At 42.4% G+C, this 26,587-nt stretch overlaps 1 protein-coding gene across 2 annotated transcripts in view; it reads left to right on the forward strand.

The window, feature by feature from the left end:
* Nucleotides 1-26,587, forward strand: part of si:ch211-266g18.6 (synaptotagmin-like protein 1) — an 85,967-nt gene that overhangs the window by 11,491 nt on the left and 47,889 nt on the right. For both annotated transcript variants that reach the window (XM_046366402.1, XM_046366401.1), the window contains exons 7-10: nt 10,229-10,290; nt 10,606-10,710; nt 11,644-11,816; nt 12,862-12,967. In XM_046366402.1, the coding sequence (XP_046222358.1) occupies nt 10,229-10,290; nt 10,606-10,710; nt 11,644-11,816; nt 12,862-12,967 (446 nt within the window). The remainder of the gene's footprint in view (nt 1-10,228; nt 10,291-10,605; nt 10,711-11,643; nt 11,817-12,861; nt 12,968-26,587) is intronic.

The following is a 26,587-nucleotide window of genomic DNA, read 5'->3' on the forward strand; positions in this document are numbered from 1 at the left end:
ATTCGCCACTGGCGCCCTGTGCTCTTCACAGATGAAAGCAGGTTCACACTGAGCACATGTGACAGTCTGGAGACGCCTTGGAGAACGTTCTGCTGCCTGTAACATCCTCCAGCATGACTGGTTTGGCGGTGGGTCTGTCATAGTGTGGGGTGGCATTTCTTTGGGGGGCCGCACAGCCCTCCAGGTGCTCACCAGAGGTAGCCTGACTGCCATTAGGTACCGAGATGAGATCCTCAGACGCCCTGTGAGACCATATGCTGGTGCGGTTGGCCCTGGGTTCCTCCTAATGCAAGACCATGCTGGACCTCATATGGCTGGAGTGTGTCAGCAGTTCCTGCAAGAGGAAGTTTTGTAAGTCGCTCTGGATAAGAGCGTCTGCTAAATGACTTAAATGTAAATGTAAATGAAGTAATTGATGCTATGGACCGGCCCGCCCGTTCCCCGGACCTGAATCCAATTGAGCACATCTGGGACATCATGTCTCGCTCCATCCACCAACGCCACGTTGCACCACAGACTGTCCAGGAGTTGGTGGATGCTTTAGTCCAGGTCTTGGAGGAGATCCCTCAGGACACCATCCGCCACCTCATCAGGAGCATGCCCAGGCATTGTAGGGAGGTCATACAGGCACGTGGAGGCCACACACACACTACTGAGCCTCATTTTGACTTGTTTTAAGGACATTACATCAAAGTTGGATCAGCCTGTAGTGTGGTTTTCCACTTTAATTTTGAGTGTGACTCCAAATCCAGACCTCCATGGGTTGATCAATTTGATTTCCATTGATAATTTTTGCGTGATTTTTGTTGTCAGCACATTCAACTATGTAAAGCAAAAAGTATTTATTAAGGATATTTCATTCATTCAGATCTAGGATGTTATTTTAGTGTTCCCTTTATTTTCTTTAGCAGTTTATATATATATTGGTCATGGCTCCCGAGTGGTGCTGTGCACAATTGGCCCAGCGTCATCTGGGTTTTGCACGGGTAGGCCATCATTGTAAATAAGAATGTGTTCTTAGTTCTTGCCTAGTTTAAATAAAGGTTCAATTGAATTTCTAGAAAACAACTGGCGGCAATATTATTTGTCCCCCAAAATAATCATGAAAATTGTTTTCATAAAAAATAAAATAAAAAATACTCCTAAATGCAATCATCCAAGAAGGAAGTCACCATACTTAAATAATAAAAAAGTTACACTTTAACTTCATTCATGATGAGAGAGAATGCAGGAGACAGCCAACTAACAAAGCAGGCAGCGGACCGTTTTGTGCTGCTCAAACGTAATGTTGCAACCGCAGTGCAATCAATAGGAGATGAACCGTGCCTGGTGCGGAAAATCTATCTAACTTGTTATGCAAGTGTTGAACACCAACCGATGGAGAAAACCTACACCATTCGAGCAATTCAATAATCAATAATCTTCATTTGAATTTGACTTTACAAAGAACAAGGGGGCTTAATTTGAGTCTATTTCCTTGGAGCCTAGACCTATATAAAATAACTTAACTGGCTGAGGTAGGCTGCGAGGCTTAACAGCCTAATAGAAGTAGGATTTTTTTTATTAGGCCTACTTCCAATTGCAACTCGTCAAAAATATAGCATCCTACATAAAACAATAATTTAACGGAAAAAAGTGTCTCTCGGGATAGCCAGCTCTGTAACGACCGAACAAACAGAACATACTGTCAGCTTGAAATGTAAATATCCCTGGATAAGCTCTCACAATAATATTAGTATTTACTAAATACAGTCATATAGGCCACTAAGTTACTTATTCAATGAGAAAAGTTGCATTTCCCCTCGGACAAAATCTTGTGGATGTTTGGTTTGATGGATGGATGTGATTTTGATATGCAGGCAGTCCTTGATTGACTTACGTGAAAGCCGGTTCCTGTCATGACTCTATATTGCGCTCATAAAGGAAAATGAGGACTCACAGGTGTAAGTCAATCCAAACATTGTTAGCACATGAAATGCAAGTTTCTTTTTTGTACTGTATTCCTCTGAGCATGACACCCACAACACACACAGGGACTCGGCACTCCTGAGCGCATCCCTGATTTGGCTCGATGTCTGGAATTCAATCAGCTCAGTTTGAATTGTGGCCTCATCCAGCGAAGATATTGTTTTCTTAGCAAGGGAGGAAAATTCTCCACACTGTGAGAGGATAACGTACAAACGCAATGATATCCTTGGGCATGCTGTAGTCTTCAAATCTGGTGGATAAATTGTCCATGCTCGATGGAATCTTCCATCACCTCTGTGACAATGGTGCAGTCTGGTCCCTCAGCCTGTCGTTTCTTCAGTGTGCTGAAGTGCAGTAGCTTTCCAGATGACAAGTCCAAATCGAACAACCTAAGCTTCCTAGTAAAGGCCTCAAATTTCTCCACCATGTCCACAGCTGTTTCCCCCTTCCTTGTAACTGCAGATTTATTCCGCAAAAAAAGCTGTGGTTGCAGCTTGCAGTTAACGATTCAATGTTTCTGCGGCCTCTGTATGGGGCGGGAAGGCCACTGAAAGTTCAATGCTTCAATTCAGAATTACGTCTGAGATTGCAAATAATTCAAACAGCGATATTTTCATTGCAAATAAGACACACTGGCTTGGCATTGGGAAAAGATGGAGCGATGAACGCCTATCTCTCTGTACATCCTTCACTGAAACTTCGATATTCATAATCTATCTATCTTCTTGATACTTTTTGAGAGCGACCTTTTGTCTTGCTATTAAGCAAATTGTTCTGAACAAATGTTGACTTTGTAGTGTAGCCTACAATAAGCTACATACTGTAGACGTGTTTTTCCCCACCAATCACGCACAGAGACAAAAAATAATAATTGAAAAGAGACAGTGATGTTATGAGCGTAATCAGATCAACATTATCTTATTGTCACTGAATTTATTATGTACTAATCATATGTGTTAAACATGTTAAATATGTAGTGTAGGCCAATTAATTATGCTAATATTACATACATATTATGTTCTGGCCAGCTGAGTATCGTCAGAAAAAAAATTGTCCTGAGGCCACACCTAGTTGACGAACCCTGATATACAATATGTGTTACAGAGCCTTTCCATAAGTCCACTTAAGTTTATTCAACTGTCTTCTGATTGATTAGAGCGATGTTGATGTTGTACTGTGATGCCAGCAGATTCCAGACTGCAGAATAGCCTAGTGGTTAGAGCGTTGGACTAGTAACCGGAAGGTTGCAAGTTCAAACCCCAGAGCTGACAAGGTACAAATCTGTCGTTCTGCCCCTGAACAGGCAGTTAACCCACTGTTCCTAGGCCGTCATTGAAAATAAGAATTTGTTCTTAACTGATCTTGCCTAGTTAAATAAAGGTAAAATAAAAATTTGCCAGTCGCTCATCATCTTCAACCATCAGTGAGTTGGTTTTAACAGTCTCGCTGTAAATGGAATACAATGTAAAAATGTGCAGCATACAGTTAAAGACCAACCATCTCTATTTATTTAAACATTATTTTTAGCATTACAGTATTACTGTACCTGTTCATTTTCCTGGACTTTGACGTTTGGCGTAACACAGGCGAATAGCACTGTCCGTGACCATAATCTCCAAGTCTAACAGTATTTTACCGACATGTTTAATTATTCAAGGCTCCTTTCTCTGTGGTGGAGTTCTTTTAAGATTTCTTAATGGAACACCCAAAGTCATCCAATTGTTATAATAGAATTTGAAACAATAGCCTACAAACGTGTGGTCAACTATTTCAGCACCGTTTTATGATGCTCTGAGACAAGCATGGGGACTGGTCTTGATAAATCAATTAGATTTTTTATTTTCACTGAATCTCTGTTTGGGTATTGTTTAGCCTACAATTAGTGTGGAAACGGTCACGTTGTACAGCACCATATTTTCAATCCCCTTCAATCCCTTGAATGAGTTGGTGTGTTCAAACTTTTGACTGGTACTGTATGTATGTATGTATATATGTGTGTGTGTGTGTGTGTGTGTGTGTGTGTGTGTGTGTGTGTGTGTGTGTGTGTGTGTGTGTGTGTGTGTGTGTGTGTGTGTGTGTGTGTGTGTGTGTGTGTGTGTGTGTGTGTGTGTGTGTGTACAGTACATTCGGAATGTGTTCAGACCCCTTCCTTTTTTCCACATTTTGTTACATTACAGCCTTATTCTAAAATTGATTAAATGAAACAATTTCCTCATCAATCTACACACAATACCCCATAATGACAAAGCAAAAACAGGTTTTTAGAAATGTTTGCAAATCTATTAAAATTAAAAACAGAAATACCTTATTTACATAAGTATTCAGACCATTTGCGATGAGACTCGAAATTGAGCTGAGGTGCATCGTGTTTCCATTGATCATCCATGAGATGTTTCTACAACTTGATTGGAGTCCACCTGTGGTAAATTCAATTAATTGGACATGATTTGGAAAGGCACACACTTTTCTGTATAAGTTCCCACAGTTGAAAGTGCATGACAGATCAAAAACCAAGCCAAGGAATAGTTCGTAGGGCTCCGAGGCAGGATTGTGTACCAACAAATGCTGTGGGGATGTTTTTTAGCGACAGGGACTGGGAGACTAGTCAGGATCGAGGGAAAGATGAACGGAGCAAAGTACAATCAATCACATTTATTTATAAAGCCCTTTTTACATCAGCAGACATCACAAAATGCAATACCGAAAACCAGCCTAAAACCTCAAACAGCAAGCATTGCAGATGTAGAAGCACGGTGGCTGGGAAAATGTCCCTAGAAATGCAGGAACTTGGGAAGAAACCTAGAGAGGAATGAGGCTCATTGGCCAGTCCTCTTCTTTCTGTGCCAGGTAGAGATTATAATAGTACATGGCCATTTAAAGCCAGATTGTTCTTCAAGATGTTCAAACATTCATAGATGACCAGCAGGGTCAAATAATAATCACAGTGGTTGTAGATGGTGCAACAGGTCAGGAGGAGTAAATGTTAGTTGGCTTTTCATATCTGAGCATTCAGAGGTTGAGAAAGCAGGTGCGGTAGAGAGCGAGAGTCGAAAACAGCAAGTCCGGGACAAGGAAGCACGTTGGTGAACAGATCAGGGTTCCCTAGAAGCAGGCAGAACAGTTGAAACTGGAGCAGCAGCACCAGGTGGACTGGGGACAGCCAGGAGTCATAAGGCCAGGTAGTCCTGAGGCATGATCCTAGGGCGTTGGTCCTTTGAGAGGGAGAGAGAGAATTAGAAGGAACAAACTTAAATTCATACAGGACATCAGATACCCCACATATAACAAACTGACCCTAGCTCCCCGGCACATAGAATATTGCAGCATAGATATTGGAGACTGAGACGGGTGGGTCAGGGGACACTGGAGCCCGGTCCGATGATACCCTCACAGGCAGGATATAGCCCCCACCCACTTTGCCAAAGCACAGCCCCCACTCCACTAGAGGGATATCAACAGACCACCAACCTACTACCCTGAGACAAGGCTGAATACACCCCACAAAGTTCTCCTCCACCGCACGAGCCCGGGTGGCGCAAACCCAGACAGGATGATCACGTCTGTGACTCAACCCACTCAAGTGACTCACCCCTCAGAGGGACGGCATGGAAGAACACTAGTAAGCCAGTCACTAGTCACTGGGTCAGAGGCAAAGAATCCCAGTGGAGAAAGGGGAGCCGGCCAGGCAGAGACGGCAAGGGCAGTTTGTCGCTCCAGTGCCTTGCTGTTCACCTTCGCACCCCTGGGCCTGACTACACTCAATCATAGGACCTACAGAAGAGATGAGTCTTCAGTAAAGACTTAAAGATTGAGACCGAGTCTGCATCTCTCACATGGATAGGCAGATCATTCCATAAAAAATGGAGCTCTATAGGAGAAAGCCCTGCCTCCAGCTGTATAAATTCTAGGGACAATAAGGAGGCCTGCGTCTTGTGACTGTAGCATATGTGTACTGTAGGTATGTACGGCAGGACCAAATCGGAGAGATAGGAAGGAGAAAACCCATGTAATGCTTTGTAGGTTAGCAGTATAATCTTGAAATCAGCCCTAGCCTTAACTGGAAGTCAATGAAGAGAGGCTAGCATTGTAAAATGATCAAATGTTTTGGTTCTAGTCAGGATTCTAGCAGCCGTGTTTAGCTCTAGTCAGGATTCTAGCAGCCGTGTTTAGCGCTAACTGAAGTTATTTAGTGCTTTATCCGGTAGCCGGAGAGTAGAGCATTGCAGTGTCTAATCTAGAAGTGACAAAAACATTGATTAGCTTTTCTGCATAATTTCTGGACAAAAAGTAAATGATTTTTGCAATGTCACAAAGATGGAAAAAAGCTATCCTTGAAATATTCTTGATTTGTTCATCAAAGGAGAAATCAGGGTGCACAGTTTTATTTGAGATGACTGTACAACCATCACGATTAATTGTCAGATCCAACAGCCGATCTCTTTGTTTATTGGAACCTAAAACTAGCATCTCTGTTTTTTCCGAGTTTAAAAGTAAAACATTTGCCTCCGTCCACTTCCTTATGTTTGAAACACAGGTTTCCAGGGTAGGCAATTTTGGGGCTTCACCATGTTTCATCGAAACGTATGGCTGTGTGTCATCCGCATAGCCGTGAAAGTTGACATTGTGTCACCGAGAGGTAGAATATATAGTGAAAACAATAGTGGTACTAAAATGGAAACTTGAGGGATGGCGAAACTAACAAATGCATTTGGCAGAGTGCTGTCTGAGTGCTATGATGGGCTCTAAAAGCAAACTGAAGCATTTCGATGCATTATTTCTCTTCAGGAAGGCAGTGAGTTCCCGCGTAACAGCTTTTTCAACCATTTTTGAGAGGTATGAGAGATTCAATATTGGCCAATAGTTTTTTTTTTAAGATTCCGGGTCAAGGTTAGGCTTTTTCAAAAGAGGCTTTATTACTGCCACTTTTAGTGAGTTTGGTACACATCCGGAGGATAGGGAGCCATTTATTATGGTCAACATAGGAGGGCCAAGCACAGGCAGTAGCACTTTCAGTAGTTAGAATGGGGTCCAGTATACAGCTTGAAGGTTTAGAAGCCATGACTATTTTCATGAATGTGTCAAGAGAGACAGGATCAAAAATGTTGAGTGCCTCTATTGATCCTAGGTCCTGGCAGTTCTGTGTAGACTCAGGACATCTGAGCTTTGGAGAAATACGCAGATTCAAAGTGGTATCTGTAATTTGCTTTCTGATGATCATGATCTTTTCATCAAAGAAGTTCATGAATTTATCACTGCTGAAGTGAAAGCTATCCTCTCTTGTTGAATGCTGCTTCTTAGTTCTTATGCTACATTTGAGTTCTTATTCTCCTCAATTAGTTTGGAAAAATAGGATGATCGAGCAGCACTGAGGGCTCTTCGATATTGCACGGTACAGTCTTTCCAAGCCAGTCGGAAAACTTCTAGTTTGGTGGAGCACCATTTCCGTTCCAATTTTCGGGAAGCTTGCTTCAGGGCTCAGGTATTTTCTGTAAACCAGGGAGCAAATTTCTTGTGACAAATGATTTTTGATTTTAAGGGTGTGACTGCATCTAGGGTATTACGCAAGGTTAAATTAAGATCCTCAGTTAGGAGGTTAACCGACTTTTGTACTCCGACTTCCTTGGGTAGGTGGAGGGAGTCTGGATGGACATCTAGGAATCTTTGGGTTGTTCATGAATTTATAGCACCACTTTTGATTATACTTGGTTGAGGTCTGAGCAGATTATTTGTTGTGATTGCAAACATAATAAAATGGCTGTCCGATAGTCCAGGATTATGAGGAAAAAAATTAAGATCCACAACATTTATTCCATGGGACAAAACTAGGTCCAGAGTATGACTGTGGCAATGCGTAGGTCCGGAAACACGTTGGACAAAACGCATTAATTTGATGATGGCCATGAAAGCTTTTGAAATGGGTCTGTGGACTTTTTCATGTAAATATTAGTCACCAAAAATGTGAATATCTGCCATGACTTCAAGGTCCAATAGTAATTCAGGAAACTCACTGAGGAATGCTGTATAATGCACAGTAGGCCTGTAGAGAGTAGCTATAGAAAGTGATTGAATAGGCTGCATAGATTTCATGAGTTTTTTAAAACCTTTATTTAACTAGGCAAATCAGTTAAGAAGCCATTCTTATTTTCAATCACAGCCTAGGAACAGTGGGTTAACTTCCTTGCTCAGGGGCAGAACAACAGACTTTTACCTTGTCAGCTCAGGGATTCAATCTTGCCACCTAGTTCAACACTCTAGCCGACTAGAAGCTCAAAAGACGAAAATGCAGTATTACCCCCGCCTTTGCGGGATCCACAGGGATATGGTCACTAGTGTAACCAGGAGGAGAGGCCTCATTTAACACTTTAGCCATGTTTCAGTTAGGCCAATCACATCAAGATTATGGTCAGTGATTAGTTCATTGACTGCATTGGAATTGATTAAGTAACCATATTTTGAGATGTGAGATATCGCAATCTCTTTCAATAATGACAGGAACGGAGGTCTTCGTTCCAGTGAGATTACTAAGGCGAACACCGCCATGTTTTATTTTGTTCAACCTAGATTGAGGCACAGACACGGTCCCGATGGGGATAGCTGAGTTGACTACACTGACTGTGCTAGTGGCAGACTCTACTAAAGTACAGGCTGGCTAACAGCCTGCTGCCTATCTCATTGTGAAGCTAGAGGAGTTAGAGCCCTGTCTATGTTCATAGATGATAAGATGAGAGCACCCCTCCAGCTAGGATGGAGTCCGTCACTCCTCAGCAGGCCAGGCTTGGTCCTTTTTATGGGTGAGTCCCAGAAAGAGGGAGGGGCAGAAAACAATATTCAACCAGCGATTGAGTTGTGAGTGTCAGCTGTAGAGCTCATCACTTCCCTTAAGAGACAATTATTCAATGCTGACACATCTTTGTAGCTGATTTACACACGGAAGCTATGTTGAGCTTGGTGACCTCTGTTTCATCCTAACATTGGTGCCGACGTGGTAAAACACTATCACTATACTCTCTACATTCGCCAGTTTTAGCCTTAGCCAGCACCATCTTCAGATTAGGTTTTATGTTTGATAGCTCTGCCCCCTGGTAGACAGTGTATGATCGTTGGGTAATTATTTTTAAGTCTAATACTCGTTGCTTAACGGGGAGAACCAGTTGAAAGTTTCTGTCGGCTGAATGAGCGACACCTGTTGAGTGTGCCAACAACATTTATTTCCAGGAGCCTTGAGAAAATTGTCCAGCTGCGAGAACTGTGTGGGGGGGTTTATACTACTATATTTACTTACTGGTGGCACACATGTTGTTTCATCCTTTCCTACACTTAAATTGTCCTTGCCTAACGATTGCATCTGAAGCTGTGCTTGCAACACACCTATCCTCACCATAAGGCGATAGTTCTCCTGTATAGGATGAGTACAGTGACTGCAATTAGATGGCATAGTGTAAATGTTACTACTTAGCTTCTGCCGATGGAGGTCCTGTAGAACCATGTCCAGATAAAGCGTCCGGGGTGAAAAAGTTGAATGAAAAAACTAAGACTTTGGTAAATGTATTAAAAGTAAAAACTGAAAAGTCTGGCTGATAGCCAAGTAGCAACAAACAGAACAATAGCACTGAGATGAGTCCGGAAGTTGAGGGCCTTGATGAAAACCTGCTCCAGACCTCAAACTGGGGTGAAGGTTCACCTTCCAACAGGTCAACGACCCTAAGCACACTGCCAAGACAACACATTAGTGGCTTTGGGACAAGTCTCTGAATGTCCTTGAGTGGCCCAGCCAGAGCCCGGACTTGAACACGTTCAAACATCTCTGGAGAGACCTGAAAATAGCTGTGCAGCGACGCTCCCCATCCATCCAACCTGAGCTTGAGAGGATCTGCAGAGAAGAATGGGAAAAACTCCCCAAATACAGGTGTGGGAAGCATGTAGCGTCATACCCAAGATGACTCGAGGCCAAAGGTTCTTCAACAAAGTACTGAATAAAGGGTCTGCATGGTTATGTAAATGTGATTTTTACGTTTTTTACATAATTTATACATTTGCAATAATTTCTAAAACTGTTTTTGCTTTGTCATTATGGGGTATTGTGTGTAGATTGATGAGATAACAAAATATGGGAAAAGTCAAGGGGTCTGAATACTTTCCGAATGTACTGTATCTGACACTTCGCATCTGCAGATGTTTTCAATCAAGGAAGTTCACATGCCAATTGAGGAAACCAAATGACAAACGGTTGTTTTTTTTGTGTGTTTTTTTTCTGGCTTAGAGCACCCAGCTACGTCTCAGGAACCCCCTTCAGTGGATGTTACACCTATGGACACCAGGGAGGTTAGACATTAAAATACATTTTCAACAAAACAGATTAATAAATGCATTTTTAGACTGTTTATGTACATATTCTGAATAATGGCTTTCACTTGTGGGAGTTTAGTAGTACTGACATATAAACAACCAGAAAGATGGATGTTTTCACTCTTTAAAACATGCACGCACACACTCTGATGCCTTTCATTCATGTCCATTAAATTGTCTAAATACATGAAATGTTGCATTTTGAAAAAATATTATCACATACATGCACACACCGGCTGATGGCTTTCATATTCCTTCCTTGATTTTTACTCGAACTCTGACCCTCTTCAGGATGAGGGTCTGGACTCAGATGATGACTGCAGCTCTGTCTCCAGCTATGGGTCTGAATTCTCTGCAAGAAGAGGTTATGGCTCCATTGCTTTGGGCCTCACTGGGGTAGGACCATTTTATGGACAGTTACCATAAAGCTACCATTTTCAACAACATATTGTAGTCGTTTTGGAAGATATGGCTTGAATAGCAAGATATTAGCTGTCCCGTGAAATATTTGTTAGAAAAAACATCAAAGGTGATAATTGTGCAAAAATACAATCATACTGTATGCCTTTTCAAAATACTTGACACAGCTCTTGATTTTGCCGTTCATAATTGCATCATGTTTTTAAACTATTGCAATGATTACTTAAACCCCCCCCCCAAAATGATTGTTTTATTTATAATCTTCCCCAAAAAGTTGTGAAATACTGATAGTGAGGCTTAACCCTTTTTTTCAAATGCATACTCTTGATACCATTTGAAAGGAAACAGTTTGAAGTTTGCGGAAATGTGAAAGGAATGTAGGAGAACACATTAGATCTGGTAAAGATGACACAAAAACATGCATTTTTCCCCTTCATCCTTGAAATGCAAGAGAAACGGTCACAATGTACTGTTCTAGGTTAGGCGCAATCTCGATTTTGGCCACTAGATCGCTGCAGTGCACCTGCAAAGTTTTGGACTGATTGCATTTTTGTTCAGAATGTTCTATCAAGACTACCCAAATGCGCCTAATTGATTTATTAATACATTTTCAAGTTCATAATTGAGCACTCCCCTCAAACAATAGCATGGCATTCTTTCACTGTAATAGCTACTGTTAATTGGACAGTGCAGTTAGATAAACAAGAATTTAAGCTTTCTGTCCATATCACATATGTCTATGTACTGGGAAATGTTCTCGTTACTTACAACCGGGGGGGCATCGATCCTGTAGAGGTTAATATGGTTGTGTTTGATAATCCTTCCATTTCCAAAATGACGCCTGAAGAACATGCTTTGTATCCAAATGAGTAGCTTTGAAATGTCCTTCTCCTGTCCTCTTTTTGTCAGCGCACTGGCAGTCTTCTGAGTGTGTACAGTGAGGCGGGGGACTTTGGGAGTGTGACTGTCCAGGGGGCAGTAGAGTTCTCGCTAAGGTACAGAAATGCAGAGGAGCTGATCGTCACAGTGGAGCAGTGTCAGGACCTTGCCTACGCCAACCCTCGCAAGCAGCGCACTGACCCGTAATCTCAACACACCACGCATGCATGCACATAGGCACAGAAATTTAGACCAATATTATAGTAGTTAAAACAGGTTTTTTAAAGATACACTATGCAGAAATCGTTCTGCCATTTCTTGGTTGCTAAAATTCTAATAGTTAGCCTAATTTCAATTTATGTGACCAAACAAGCAAGTACAGTGCAGAGAATTATTGTACCATCTAATCTGCTGTGAAATATATTTTTCATAACCCAATATATTGTATTTTCAGCTGTTTGCACAAAACTTAAGACCCAAAAACGAGAAATAGTGCACATAGAACAGATGTACGGCTTCTTAGACTTGCTTTCAATGAGAATGACATTGATCTATAATTTACATTTCTATGTGAATTTGGTCAAGTCACCCAAAAAGTTACATACTGCATCTTTAATTGGGGTCTCCAGAACCTACAACAGGTTTTAAAAAATAAATATGAGCCAAAAATAAGTATTTAGTAGAGTATTAGATCAGTTTATGTTAAATATTTTTAAGGGGTTAGAATGGGAAAGGAGCTTTAAACTATGGTCATTGCTGTGTAGAATACAAGATGACTCGTCTCTCATGGCATCAATACTATTGATGGCATCAATAGTATAGTATACTCATGGCATCAATACTATTGGCATCAATACTATTGTACAACTTGATGTTAGAAAGTAGTCTATGGGTCAGGAGAAACTGTAATCCAACTGTGAGACCCTACAAACTTCAGCTAACTTTAGCCACCACAACCTAACAATCAATGGAAGTTATGGGGGCATGTGAGACAAATCACCTTTAAGTAACATCAAACCAAATATGGAGTTTATTTGATTTCAGGTGATTTTGACATTATCATTTTTTTACATGCTCACATGTCCCCATCACATCCATTGATTGCTAGCTTGTGGTGGCTGAAATTTGTAGTGGTTGTTTTAAAGAAAACGTGAGTTTATTTTAGCCCATAGTTCCTCACCCTGAAAGTAGTCTATCGTAAAATAGTGAACTACTCCTTTAACAGCATAACTCCTGTTTCCTGTGCAGATATGTGAAGACCTACCTCCACCCTGACAAATCCCGCCATAGCAAGAAGAAGACCTCCATCAAGAAACGCACAATTAACCCAGTGTTTGGTGGAGAGACACTGAAAGTAGGTTTTACCATGTTGTGAGTGCTTTCTATATATTTTATGAATTAATTTAGCATGAAAATGTACTTGGGAAAGGTACACATCTCTTAGCCTAGTTTTTGTTTATTTTCACGCTAATACAATTACTTTATTTGCAACCAAATCTGAGTTTCCCCACCCAACGTGGCTGACTGAAATACGCATGCACATTTGGTGCAGAACCATATGTTATGCGTGTGTACAGTGACATGAGAATATTCCCCATTGTTCTTGTTCACCCACACAAGAAGTGATCAGGACACGCAGGTTGAAATCTCAAAGCAAACTCTGAACCAATTCTATTAATTTGGGGACAGGTCAAAAAGCTTTTAACATTTATGGCACTTTAGCCAGGTAGCTTGCTGCTGCTAGTTAATTTGTCCTGGTATATAAACATTGTATGTTATTTTACCTGAAATGCACAAGGTCCTCTACTCCACAAGTAATCCACAGATAATTTGTTTACCGTTTTACTTCCTTCGGAGTGGGGACGTCAGGCTCATCTTTCAATCACCCACGTGGGTATATATGCTCCTAAAAACCAATGAGGAGATGGGAGAGGTCGGACTTGCAGTGCGTCGAGCGTCACAAATAGAAACCATTTTTTATTTTAGCGCCTGGCCACTCAGACGCTCGCTGAGGCACGCGGGCGGTGTGGGTGCAATGATTGAATAACATGTATGTGTACATTTATTTTGCAACACTTGCGCACATGTTAGGGTCCTGCATTTAGTTATTTTCTACCCCACATTTCCATCATCCCACCTCAAGGGGCCAATATAGCACCTTCTCACATTACGTGTGAAATAATTGTCACGTGTGTGTACCATAATCATTATCCAATTCGTCCAAAGTAAGATCCCATTATTAAGTTAACTGACTTCAAATTTAATGTTTGCTGACACTCACAGCTCTGTTTTCATCAGCAGCCTGCGCTTTAATGCACCAAAATATAAGCCTCAGAACATTATCAGCATAAATATTTAATTACGTATTGATTGCGTGTTTTAGAAAACTATTTTTAGGCATGATTAGTTTTTTTTTTTTTTTTTTTTTTGACCCTACTTGTTCAAGTCCAACTTTTTCTGAATGAGTTGGGAGGCACATCTAGCTGAGTTTTTAAATCACTAAAATACTGTCTATTTTACTATGGCCCTTTTTCACTATGACCCTTAATCTCAAATCAAATCACATTTTATTGGTCACATACACATATTTATTATTATTAAAGTGCTTCTACACCTGCATTGCTTGCTGTTTGGGGTTTCTGTACAGCACATTGAGATATCAGCTGATGTACGAAGGGCTATATAAATACATTTGATTTGATTTAGCAGATGTTATTACAGGTGTAGCGAAATGCTTGTGTTCTTTGCTCCAACAGTGCAGTAGTATCTAACAATTCACCACAATACACAGATCTAAAATTAAAAGAATGTATTTAAGAAATATATACATATTAGGACAAACAATGGTCGGAGTGGCATTGACTAAATACAGTAGAATAGAAAACAGTATATACTGTACATATGACTTGAGTCAAGCAGTATGTAAACATTATTAAAGTGACTAGTGCTCCATTATTAAAGTGGCCAGTGATCCCATGTCATCTGAAGAAGGCGCACATGGGCCTATTTATATCATGAATATGAATTCGGAGGGCAGAAATTATTAAATATTAAAGCATTAGACCTCTCACTAAAGGCATCAGTCATACAAAAGATACTAAAATCATGTTCAACCATCAGTGAGTCGATGGCTTGAATAGGCTCGCAGGGAATGGAATACCACGGTAGATGCTGTGTTTTTGGTTGATTGCCAGGCGGCATTGGCGGCGAGTCAGGCAGAGAGTGACCTGTTTAAATTATGTGAGAAAAAAATATTCAATTTGATTTGGAATGGCAGGCCAGACAAAATTAAAAGGGCCTATTGTCTTACCCTATGTTCAAGAATGTCCTATTTCCCTTTATTCAGATTACAACCGCTCACTTTCGGTAATTTGAAAACAAAATAATCTCCAAAATATTGTTATTTTTTTAAACAAGGTCTTGAAAATGGGATTGTAAACTCTGAAAACAACGTTTCCAGTCCGAGAATGAGAATGGTAAATGACTGTAATTAATCCATCCACCCATTATGGGCTATTAGCAGGACAATAGACTCTTGCCAAGAAGGAGGGTAAGGGGGGAGAATTGTATCATTACGGATGAATATTTTCAGGTGATAACAAACCAGTTCCATCGGGTTAAAATGAGGAAACCTACATGTAGAGATTAAAAATATATATCTGTTGCAATCGATTTCAGTAATCCACTCGTTCAACATACAGACAAAGGAGTCAAAAAAGCTACCACTAAACTTCGTCCAAACAAGTCTAACAACGTTTCTAATTAATCCTCGAGTACTCTAAAATGTAAATAAACTATAATATTTCATATAGAAAGTAGTATTTTCAATAGGAAAGAAAAATTAGTAAGCAGGCGCTCTCTCCTTCGTGCACCGAAAGGCTGATATTGTTCGGTGCTCTTCTCACAAATACTCCAAATACTTGTTAGTTTTTCAAAAAACAAGCCTGAAACCTTGAATAAAGACTTAACATTCTAGTGGAAGCCATAGGAATTGCAATCTGGAAGATAGATTTACATAGAAACAATAGGTTCCCATTATACGTTTCCTATTGGGAGCTCCAAAAAAGGTTTTGCCTGCCATATCAATTATGTTATAGTCTCAGACATTATTTTAACAGTTTTAGAAACTTCAAAGTGTTTTCTATCCAATGCTACCAATTATATGCATATCCTGATCAAATACCTATGTCATGCAATAAAATGCAAATGAATTACTTAAAAATCATGCAATGTGATTTTCTGGATTTTTACAGACCTCTACATGCTTTGTAAGTAGGAAAACCTGCAACATCGGCAGTGTATCAAATACTTGTTCTCCCCACTGTAGATATTCCTTTTGTCCATGTGGGAAAGGGCAGTGTGGAGTGCAATAGAGATTGCATCATCTGTGGATCTGTTGGGGCGGTATGCAAATTGGTGTGGGTCTAGGGTTTCTGGGATAATGGTGTTGTGAGCCATGACCAGCCTTTCAAAGTACTTCATGGCGACAGATGTGCGTGCTACAGGTCGGAAGTCATTTAGGCCGTTTACCTTAGTGTTCTTGGGCACAGGGACTATGGGGGTCTGCTTGAAACATGTTGGTATTACAGACTCGGATAGGGAGAGGTTGAAAGTGTCAGTGAAGACACTTGCCAGTTGGTCAGTTCATGTTCGGAGAACACATCCTGGTAATCCGTCTGGCCCTGCAACCTTGTGAATGTTGACCTGTTTAAATGTCTTACTCACATTGGCTGTAGAGAGCGTGATCACAGAGTTGTCTGGAACAGCTGGTGCTCTCATGCATTTTTCAGTGTTGCTTGCCTCGTATCACTGGGCAGCTCTCAGTTGTGCTTCCCTTTGAAGTCTGTAATAGTTTGCAAACCCTGCCACATCCAAAGAGCATCGGAGCCGGTGTAGTATGATTCGATCTTAGTCCTGTATTGACACTTTGCCTGTTTGATGATTGTCGGAGGTCATAGCAGGATTTTTTATAAGCTTCCGGGTTTGAGTCCCGCTCCTTGAAAGCGGCAGCTCTACCCTTTAGCTCGGTGCGGATGTTGCCTGTAATCCATGGCTTCTGGTTGAGGTATGTACATACAATCACTGTGGGGACGACGTCATCAATGCACTTATTGATGAAGCCAGTGACTGATGTGGTGTACTCCTCAATGTCATTGGAAGAATATCGGAACATATTTTAGTCTGTGCTAGCACAACAGTCCTGTTGCATCTGCTTCATCTGGCCACTTTTTTTTTATTGACCGAGTCACTGGTGCTTCCTGCTTTAATTTTTGCTTGTAAGCAGGCATCAGGAGGATAGAATTATGGTCAGATTTGCCAAATGGAGGGTGAGGAATAGCATTGTAGGCTTCTCTGTGTGCGGAATAAAGGTGGTCTTTAGATGTTTTCCCTCTGGTTGCACATTTAACATGCTGATAGTAATGAGGTAAAACAGATTTAAGTTTCCCTGCATTGATTACATTTTTTTTTATTTAACCTTTATTTAACCAGGAAGGGCTCATTGAGATTTAAAATATATTTTTCAAGAGCATCCTGGCCAAGATAGGCAGCACCAAATCATTACAAAAATTACAGACAAACAACATGAAAAACTGCAATTAATCTAGTAAAAACCATAGAGTTCACAAGAGTATAATAAAATCAAAAACAGCAAATTAAAAACATTGGCCGGTCAGGGAATCAGTCTCAAGATCATCAACAGTGACTCAAAAATACCAATTGGGACAAGTTCTTCCAGTATTTTGTAAGGCGTTCCAAGACGATGGCGCAGAGTACATAAAAGCCCTTTTACCAAATTCAGTTCTGACATTTGGAACAGTTAGCAGTTAGATAAAGTCCAGCGAATGAAGAGAGTACCCACCACATTTCCGAACAATAAAAATGCCCAAATAAAAAGGTAGTAAACCCAAATTGGCTTTGTAAATAAAAGTATACCAGTGCCTGAGCCTACGAGTGACTAGAGAAGGTCAGCCAACCTTGGTATACAAAGTGCAGTGGTGCGTAATGGTTTTGCTTAAAATAAATCTCCAAGTGCCATGGTAAAGGGTGTCAATTGATCTCAAACACTGAGCAGAAGAATTCATATAGAAAATATCCCCAGAGTCTAGTAAAGGCATAAATGTAGCTGATACTAGCCTCCTTCTGGCTTCAAAAGAAAAACAGTCCTTATTCCTAAAATAATATCCCAATTTCAGCTTAATTTTTTTGTAAATTGTTGAATATGCAAATTTAAGAAAGGCCATCATCAATTAAAATTCCAAGATATTTATGAGGTTACAACCTCCATCTCCTTGCCCTGACAGGTAGTAATAGGTGAAAGATGTTTTAATATCTCCGGCCACTAGAAGCGCCACCTCTGGATGAGCGTTTTCTGGTTTGCTTATGGCGGTATGCAGCTCATTGAGTGCTGTCTTAGTGCCAGCATCTGTCTGTGGTGGTATGTAGGCAGCTCTGAAAAATACAGATAAACTATCTAGGTACAGTGGCTTGCAAAGGTATTCACCCGCCTTGGCATTTTTACTATTTTGTTGCCTTACAACCTGGAATTACAATAGATGTTTTGGAGCGTTTGTATCATTTGATTTACACAACAGCTACAGAAATACTCATCATAAACTTTGACGAAAGATACATGTTTTACATATATTTAAAGATACACTGTCATTTTGAAGATGCAAAATATTTTTTCTTGTGAAACAAACAAGATATAAGACAAAAAAAATGAACTTGAGCATGCATAACTAATCACCCTGCCAAAGTCAATACTTTGTAAAGCCTTTGGCAGCAATTACAGCTGCAAGTCTCTATAAGCTTGGTACATCTAGCCACTGGGATTTTTGCTGGATTGAGGTCTGGGCATTAACTAGGCAATTCCAAGACATTTAAATGTTTCCCCTTAAACCACTCATGTGTTGCTTTAGCAGTATGCCTAGGGTCGTTGTCCTGCTGGAAGGTGAACCTCCGTCTCAGTCTCAAATTTCTGGAAGACTGAAACAGGTTTCCCTCAAGAAGTTCCCTGTATTTGGTGCCATCCATTATTCCTTCAATTCTGACCAGTTTCCCGGTCCCTGCCAATGAAAAAACATCCCCACAGCATGATGCTGTCACCATGCTTCACTGCGGGGATGATGTTCTGGGGTGATGAGAGGTTTGCACTTGGCGACCTGGTTAGAGTGCACTGCGCACGGCCTGCCACAGGAGACGCAAGTGTGCGATGAGACACTAAACCAGACGACGCTATGTTGATTGTGTGTTGCCCCATGGACGATATCTGCGACAGAGCTTGGGGGCAAACCGAGAGTCTCTGGTGGCACAGCTAGCGCTGCGATGCAGTGCCCTCGACCACTACGCCACCCGGTAGGCCCTCTCCCACATGCCTTTTGACGAACACCAAATGTGTTTGATTATTTTTTTCTTTAAGCAATGGCTTTTTTCTGGCCACTCTTCCATAAAGTCCAGCTCTGTGGTCCAGCTCTTGTTAAAACATATCTAGGGTAGGGGGCACTATTTTTTTACCTTCGAATGAAAAGCGTGCCCAAAGTAAACTGCATGCTACTCAGGCCCAGAGGCTAGGATATGCATATAATTAGGTAGATTTGGATAGAAAACACTCAAGTTTCAAACTGTTAAAATAATGTCTGTTGGTATAACAGAACTGATTTGGCAATCGAAAACCTGAGATTTTTCTGATGAATTCTGATGAATGCTTTTACAGTATCCATTGAGATAAGACTCAAATTGCACTTCTTAGGGCTTCCACTAGATGTCAACAGTCTTTAGAAATAGTTTCAGGCTTGTATTCTGAGAAATGAGGGAGTAAGAGCACTCTGAATGAGTGGACACCGCAGTGGCCCAGAGATTTTTCATGCGCGAGGCCTTTCTTGTTTACTTTTTATATTGACAATGTTATTGTCCGGTTGAAATATTATAGATTTTTTTTAGGCTAAAAACAACCTGAGGATTGATTGTAAACATCGTTTGACATGTTTCTACGAACTTTACGGATACTGTTTGGATTTTTTGTCTGCCTGTTCTGACTGCGTTTGAGCCTGTGGGTTACTAAACAAAACGGATACTATTTGGATATTAACAGTGACTTTAATGAACAAAACCAACATTTATTAAGTAAATGGCAGTCTTGTGAGTGCACCGATATAAAGATCATCAAAGGTAAGTGATTAATTTTATCACTATTTCTGAATTGTGTAACTCTTTGGCTGGTTACTGTTTTTAATGATTTGTCTGCTGGGTGCTGTTCTCAGATAATCGCATGGTATGCTTTTGCCGTCAAGCCTTTTTGAAATCTGACACCGTGGTTGGATTAACAAGAAGTGCATCTTTAAACCGATGTATAACAGTTGTATGTTTTTATGAATTTTTATAATATATAGTATTTCAGGTTTTGAATTTGGCGCCCTGCAATTTCACTGGATGTTGGCTAGGTGGGACGTTAACGCTAACGTCCCGTCCTAGAGAGGTTTAACAAACTACAGTTTTGGCAAGTTGGTTAGAACATCTACTTTGTGCATGACACAAGTAATTTTTCCAACAATTGTTTACAAACAGATTATTTCACTTGTAACTCACTGTATCACAATTCCAGTGGGTCAGACGTTTACATACACTAAGTTGACTGTGCCTTTAAACAGCTTGGAAAATTCCAGAAAATTATGTCATGCTTTAGAAGCTGCTGATAGGCTAATTGGCATGATTTGAGTCAATTGGAGGTTTACCCGTGGATGTATTTCAAGGCCTACCTTCAAACTCAGTGCCTCTTTGCTTGACATAATGGGAAAATCAAAAGAAATCAGCCAAGTCCTCAGAAAAATAATTGCAGACCTCCACAAGTCCGATTCATTCTTGGGAGCAATTTCCAAATACTGAAGATACCGCGTTCATCTGTACAAACAATAGTACGCAAGTATAAACACCATGGGACCACACAGCCGTCATACCGCTCGGGAATTGTGTGACCTAGCGTTAGTGTGCGTATGCATGTGTCTGTACCTGTGTTTGTGTTTCTCTGAACAGTCCTCGCTGTTCCATAAGGTGTGTTATTATCTGTGTTTAATTTCATATCTAGAGCATTCCTACTTAGTGTGTTTTGTTTAGGGCACCATCCTAAGTTGATAACTACATGATAAGTCTACAAGCTGTAAGGCACTAGCTTCGGACAGTCTACAGGGATGGCTTATTGACCTCTTGGGAGAAACTGGTGAGTACGGTAGCTGTAGAGTTTTGACTCATCATGGGTATGGGCTAGTACTTTGTGTCTTGGGACCCCCCATCAGTGGTTGTTGTTGGTGTCCGAGGACATCTTTTTATTTTCTGTGTTTGGTTGGTCAGGGTGTGACTCGGGTGGGAGACTTGGTTGTTGTGTGTTTCTATGTTTTGGCCTGGTAGGGTTCTCAATCAGGGATAGCTGTCTATCGTTGTCTCTGATTGGGAATCATACTTAGGTAGCCTTTTTTCCTTTTGGATTTTGTGGGTAGTTGTCTTTGTTAGTGGCCTGTATAGCCCTAGTAAGCTTCACGTTCGTTTTTGTTGTTTCTTGTTTTGTTGTCGACATTTATAATAAAGAGATGTACGCCTACCACGCTGCACCTTGGTCTGGTCATTTCCACGATTTTGATGGCGATCGTGACAATGTCGAACCCTTTGCACGAGTTGTTAGCAGCCGCATTGGTAGTAGATTGGCTGTAACCTTTCAACCAAATCTCCCGGTGTTTGTGCTTTAAAATGCTCAGTGGTGGTCGAGGCCTGTCAGTCACCACAGCGTACGCATGTGTCAACCGTTCCAGTACCTGCGAACTGAGACTAGGATATCTGTCTGTAATATCACATAGTGTTTCACCAGTGAGGTTCATCGGGTCAGTTGCGGGACTGATGCTGTTAGTTTCATTTTGAGGGGTTTCAATCCGCTTTAAAGAGAAAAATGTATCATCGGAAGCAGAGTACACTGCACGTCGATGCTTTTATTCCTGAGACGGCCGAAGTCTTGCGGAAGTTTCCGACGTACAAGAGAAGTTAATCTCAGCTACAGCATCGGACGACTCCAAGGAGATGGGTAGCTGCTCATTCACAGAGACTGCTGGCTCAAAATCATGAAAAGAATGGTCAATCAGGTTTGCCGATTGAATGTGATGAGATATTGTAATATGTCCTGAGGTCAGATTCTGCACCAAGAGGTTTCTAAATGTCTTTTTCCCAAGGGTTGCTGTTGATGACTTCGTTGCACCTAGCATTAGGAAAAGACATTGTGGTCAGTGGAGTCGGTACTGTGACCTGTGACCATACTTGGTTGGTTTCCTTTCCATTAGTGGGAGTAAACAATCCAAGTCTGCTCCGAGTAACAGGGGTTCAAATTCGAGGCTGGTAACATACACAGGGTGAACAAGCGATACGTCCTGGAAGTGTAGTTTCAGCATGAGTCTCAATGTGAGAGGTGAGGTAGTCTGAGTGAAACCTCAGTGTAGTTTCGCATCCTTCCCTTTTTAACCAATGTTTAGTTGGCTTCAAAGACCTTTTTCATTGAACAATGTTTGAGGGATGAGGGACACTGCCGAGCCTGAATCAATTAGCGCAGGAGGTTAAGCAGTCCTCCAGGACTGTTTCCAGGTACGGCCTGTTTGAGTTGCTTTGAGTGGTCATATTCCCCACAAGCTGGAGTGGTCGTTTGCAACGATGTGATGTCATTTCTGTTCAAGGTGGGAAAAAAACAGATTTCCTGATCAGGTTTTGAGTGGAATTGGCTCGTGAAGTTTTTGACCTTTTTCTTCACAACCCTGGTATCAGAGTCTACAGACAAAGCATGTGGGCTTGTTCCTTGATCGAGCAGGCCCTGAACAGGGTCTTGAGTGAGAGCGGAAGTAATTAGATTTTTAACCTTTCTAGCGCAGGGGTTCCGCAAGCCCCTGCGCTAGAAACCCCTCGACAACATTCTGCTGAAAAATATTTTTGGGAGATATGAAACATTCACACATTAACTCTCCATCTTGTGTAACAAGTGTCATATTGTGTTAGTCTACTAGAGACCTGTTTTCTTCGTATTAAGTTTATAATCAATAACCTATACAGTGTGTGTGTCCTATGTTATCATTTAGTTGGTTAGTTAATAAATAATCAAATCAATTTGTGTGGTACGGAATGATCAGCGAGACTCAGATTTGTGCAGATTCAGTCTGCGACGTTCAGAATGAAACTGATATGAGGAAACAATTAATTAGTGACTGTTATGATATCTATATATTCTTGAGTTAATTCGGGAGACTCTTAACTCATTAAACAATTTTTCCCTTGGTGCCCCAAATTCCTAATGAGTTAATTGTTACATGATTAATTTAAGATAATAACAATTAAATATAGTAGGTCATTATTAGATGAATAACAGTCATCAGATTAATGATAGTCACGTAACAACATATTAGAGCCCCATGTGAGGAATCTAAAATAAAACTTAGCCTTACTGTTGAATTAAGTCTATAGGAATTATGAAGCCAAATAAGTTATACACCAAGAGCGCTGTAGGAAGGATTGTTTTTGAGAGTGGCATGTGTGGTTCCTTTTCATCCATATACTAGTAGGTAGAGATTGACCTCGGTGTTGTATATCTGATGAAAAGTCATTGTGTAGGGGGATTTACTGAACACCTATAATGGGCCGGGCCGATGTAGGTATTCTGAGAAATAGACTAACAGTACTATTTCTGTCTCTCGCATTCGAGGAGTGAGTAGACTCGGCCATTATTCTTTTCTTGTGTGAGGACATATGGGACAGACAATTATTTATTTATTTTTTAGATATTGTTGTTTGAGCGAAACTGACTTCTCTACATCTCTCACGTTTTCTGAGAGATAATATAATATATAATATATGAGATGGAGACCAACAGTGTATTTCTTTGTTACTGCGTGTTCCGGTAAACATCACGGAAATTAACTGATTAAGGGTGAGCGTGAGACATCATTATTAAACCCCCGTTCCCTTAAAGGGGACTCTGTGGTGCTTGGAACCGACATTCCTGTACAAGTAAGGCTAACTTTTCACTAGATGCTAAGCTAACAAAGGGAGAGCAGCCATTTTTCCTTTGTTCACAGGGCGACACCCTGTGCCGTGGGAAATGGAAGTTCCGCCTCCTTGCAACTCCCATTCGATTTCAGCTTTCTGCTATCAGTGATCCCTAGGTGGTGATGAATCACCAGTATAATTTTGTGAGGAAAAAAAAATGATTGTGACAGCAACCATATTCTCACATCTGTTACAACGGGTTACACTTATGATATCCATTTTCAGGTTAATTCAAGTTTAATTCCCAGATAGCCTGTAAAGGGATGATTAATCATTAACATCAATTACATTTACAAGCTCATTGAGTCCAACTCCGACAGTACTAATCCAGTTTTTACGGAAGTCCCTCCTCTGCTGGAATATATATATATATATATATATATGTATATATATATGTATTTATTTATGTGCTCTACATAGTGGACACTGGGTCAGCCAACCCTGGTGAGGCCAGATGTTATTGCAGGTTGGACTCAGTGTGAGCCTACAACTGTGGCTCTGCCCAGTCTGGGCGACTGGCACTCTCATGAAAGGGAAGGGAATAATGACCATGACCTGATGAGGCAGGACTGTAAGTATCCTGTGTGGGTAAATGACTGTGAGACCCACTTGTATCTGAGATTGGACTGCCCAAGGCCCCAGGCTGCCAGTTAAGTTAAATAGCGGGAACACATGAGCTTCAGGGAGGGACGGAAGTGCCGTGGCCCCCTAATGTCGTCACTCAGCCCAAGCAGTGCTGCTCCCAGCAGTTAAAGCCAACCAGGCTCAGGCTGCTTTCCCACAGCTGTGTGACTTTCACCAGTCCCCCTGTCACCTGGCGGTGTGTTACATTCACCCAGCCCTCGTGGCCCCGGCCCTCTGGGCCCACGGGCTGCCCCAGCAGCACACAGATGGGAGACACTGTCTGCAGTGAGGAGACATGGGGGAGGAACTGTGTTGGTCTTGACCCTGAGCAGCAGGAGCAGTTTGTGCTGTTTGAATTCAGAAACAGCTTTCGTTGGAAGGTGAAGAATTGGGTCAGACTCATCTGGTGCAGCATGAGATGCAGCTGGGTGATGCTCGACCCATCGAAGATGCGTCACCGTCTCCGCTGGCCACGCCAGGCAGACAAGGCTGTGTTGGAGATGCAGCGGGCAGGCGTCCATTGGCCCTCAGACAGCCCTGGGCGGTGCCAGTCGTCATGGTTCCGAGAGGCAAGCTGAGGGATCTGTCACCGGACTACAGCGACAGAGATGAGGTAACCAGGAACGGGACTCATACCCCATACTGCCGTATCGATGGAGTCGCTGGACCTGGTTGAGGAGTCCTCCTGGTTCTCCTCACTGAACCTCGCAGTGGTGGCAGTTGCCCTGCACAGAGGCTGAAGGCAAAACTCGTTCCTCCACCTAACAGAGACTGTAGTTCAGGTCACTGTGCTTTGACATGCAGCAGCATCCAGCCTGCTGAGCGTTTGATGGACAGGGTGCTGGATGGCATCCCCGACAAGTGTCTGGTATACCTCGATGACCCCATCTGGCGGCAGCTCCTTCCAGTCAGCCCTGGGAGCTACGTGTGCTGGGAAGGGTGGCTGCCTGGGTCTGACTCACCCCGAAGTGCCACTTCATGAGGAGAGGTGTCCTTCTTGGGCCACGAGTGGGAAAGGAGGGGATCAGCACCATGGAGGGCAGGTGAGGCCTGCTGAGGACAGCCCCCTCGACCAGCGTGTGAGGCTTCCCTAGGCCTGGCCTCGTACTACAGGAGGTTTATGCGGGGCTTCTCCAACGTTGGCACCTGCTCCACAGACAGCCTGCTGCCGAGGACAGGCTTTTACTTGGACAGTGGAGTGTGAGGAAGGCGTTCTTGCCTCAAGCCTGCTGATCGAGGCGTGCTCGCTGACCTCCTTGCCACATCCCCTGGACACAGGCAGCAATGTGGGCATGGGTGGGAGTGCTGGCAGGTGGGGCCAGAGGAGGAAGGGTGGTGGCGTGCTCAGCAAGGCTTGTTTGAGCAAACATGGGCGCCTTCTGTCTCACCTGGCCAGGAGCTCTTGGCTGTTGTGGCTCCGTCAAGCCACTTCAAGTACTACCTGGGTGGTCTGCCCTTTTTGCAAGGACTGACCACTCTGCTCTCTGTAGCTCATGTCTTTCAGAGAGCCAGAGGGCAGGTGGCACGCTGGTTGGAGGAGCTTCAGCCGTATGACTTCACGGTGGTGCACAAAACGCAGAGGCACGCCACTCCCACGCCCGACCGCCATGTCCGTCGGCCACACTGTACTGAACGGCTGCCGCCACTCTTGAGCGGAGAGAGGGACGGGAGGAAGGCTGCGGGCAGAGGGAAGGAGTGTCTAGCCACAGTGTGTCGAGGCGGCGGAGCCTGTCTGCATGAGCTGCAGACCTGTCGGCGATGGCTGAATGGCGGCAGCAGCAGGACGGGACAGACACCAGCCAGTGCTACAGTGGGTAGAGGCGCAGGTAATTTTTCATGGAAGAAGTGGCAGCGCTCTCACTCGCGATAAAGGGTTGTGGTCAGAAGTTTGAAGCTGCAGCTGGCTGATGAAAAGTGCTACATGAGCATGGAAAGAAGTCAGGAGAGGTGGTGGTGGTCAGCATTCACGAGGCTGTGCTCTGAAGTACTCATGGGGGTGGGGACTGGACACTTTGGGGTCACAAAAACACTACGCTGTCTCCGTCAGGGCTTCTGGGGGCAGCGAGGGATGTGGAAGGACTTTTGTCGCCGCTGTGACAACTGCTGAGAAAAAGGGCTGATCGCTCTCATGCGCAGCTCAGTTTGATAGGGCTCCCATGGAGAGGTGGGGAGTGGATGTGGATTGGACCGTTTACAGACTTGAGTGGAAACAGCTGGAATTGCTCACGACCAGCTATTCAAAATGGCCCGGACTATGTCTGCCTGAGCCAGGAGGCAGAGACCA

Source organism: Oncorhynchus gorbuscha, linkage group LG10 (assembly GCF_021184085.1).
Source record: "Oncorhynchus gorbuscha isolate QuinsamMale2020 ecotype Even-year linkage group LG10, OgorEven_v1.0, whole genome shotgun sequence".
In the NCBI taxonomy this organism is placed as follows: domain Eukaryota; kingdom Metazoa; phylum Chordata; class Actinopteri; order Salmoniformes; family Salmonidae; genus Oncorhynchus; species Oncorhynchus gorbuscha.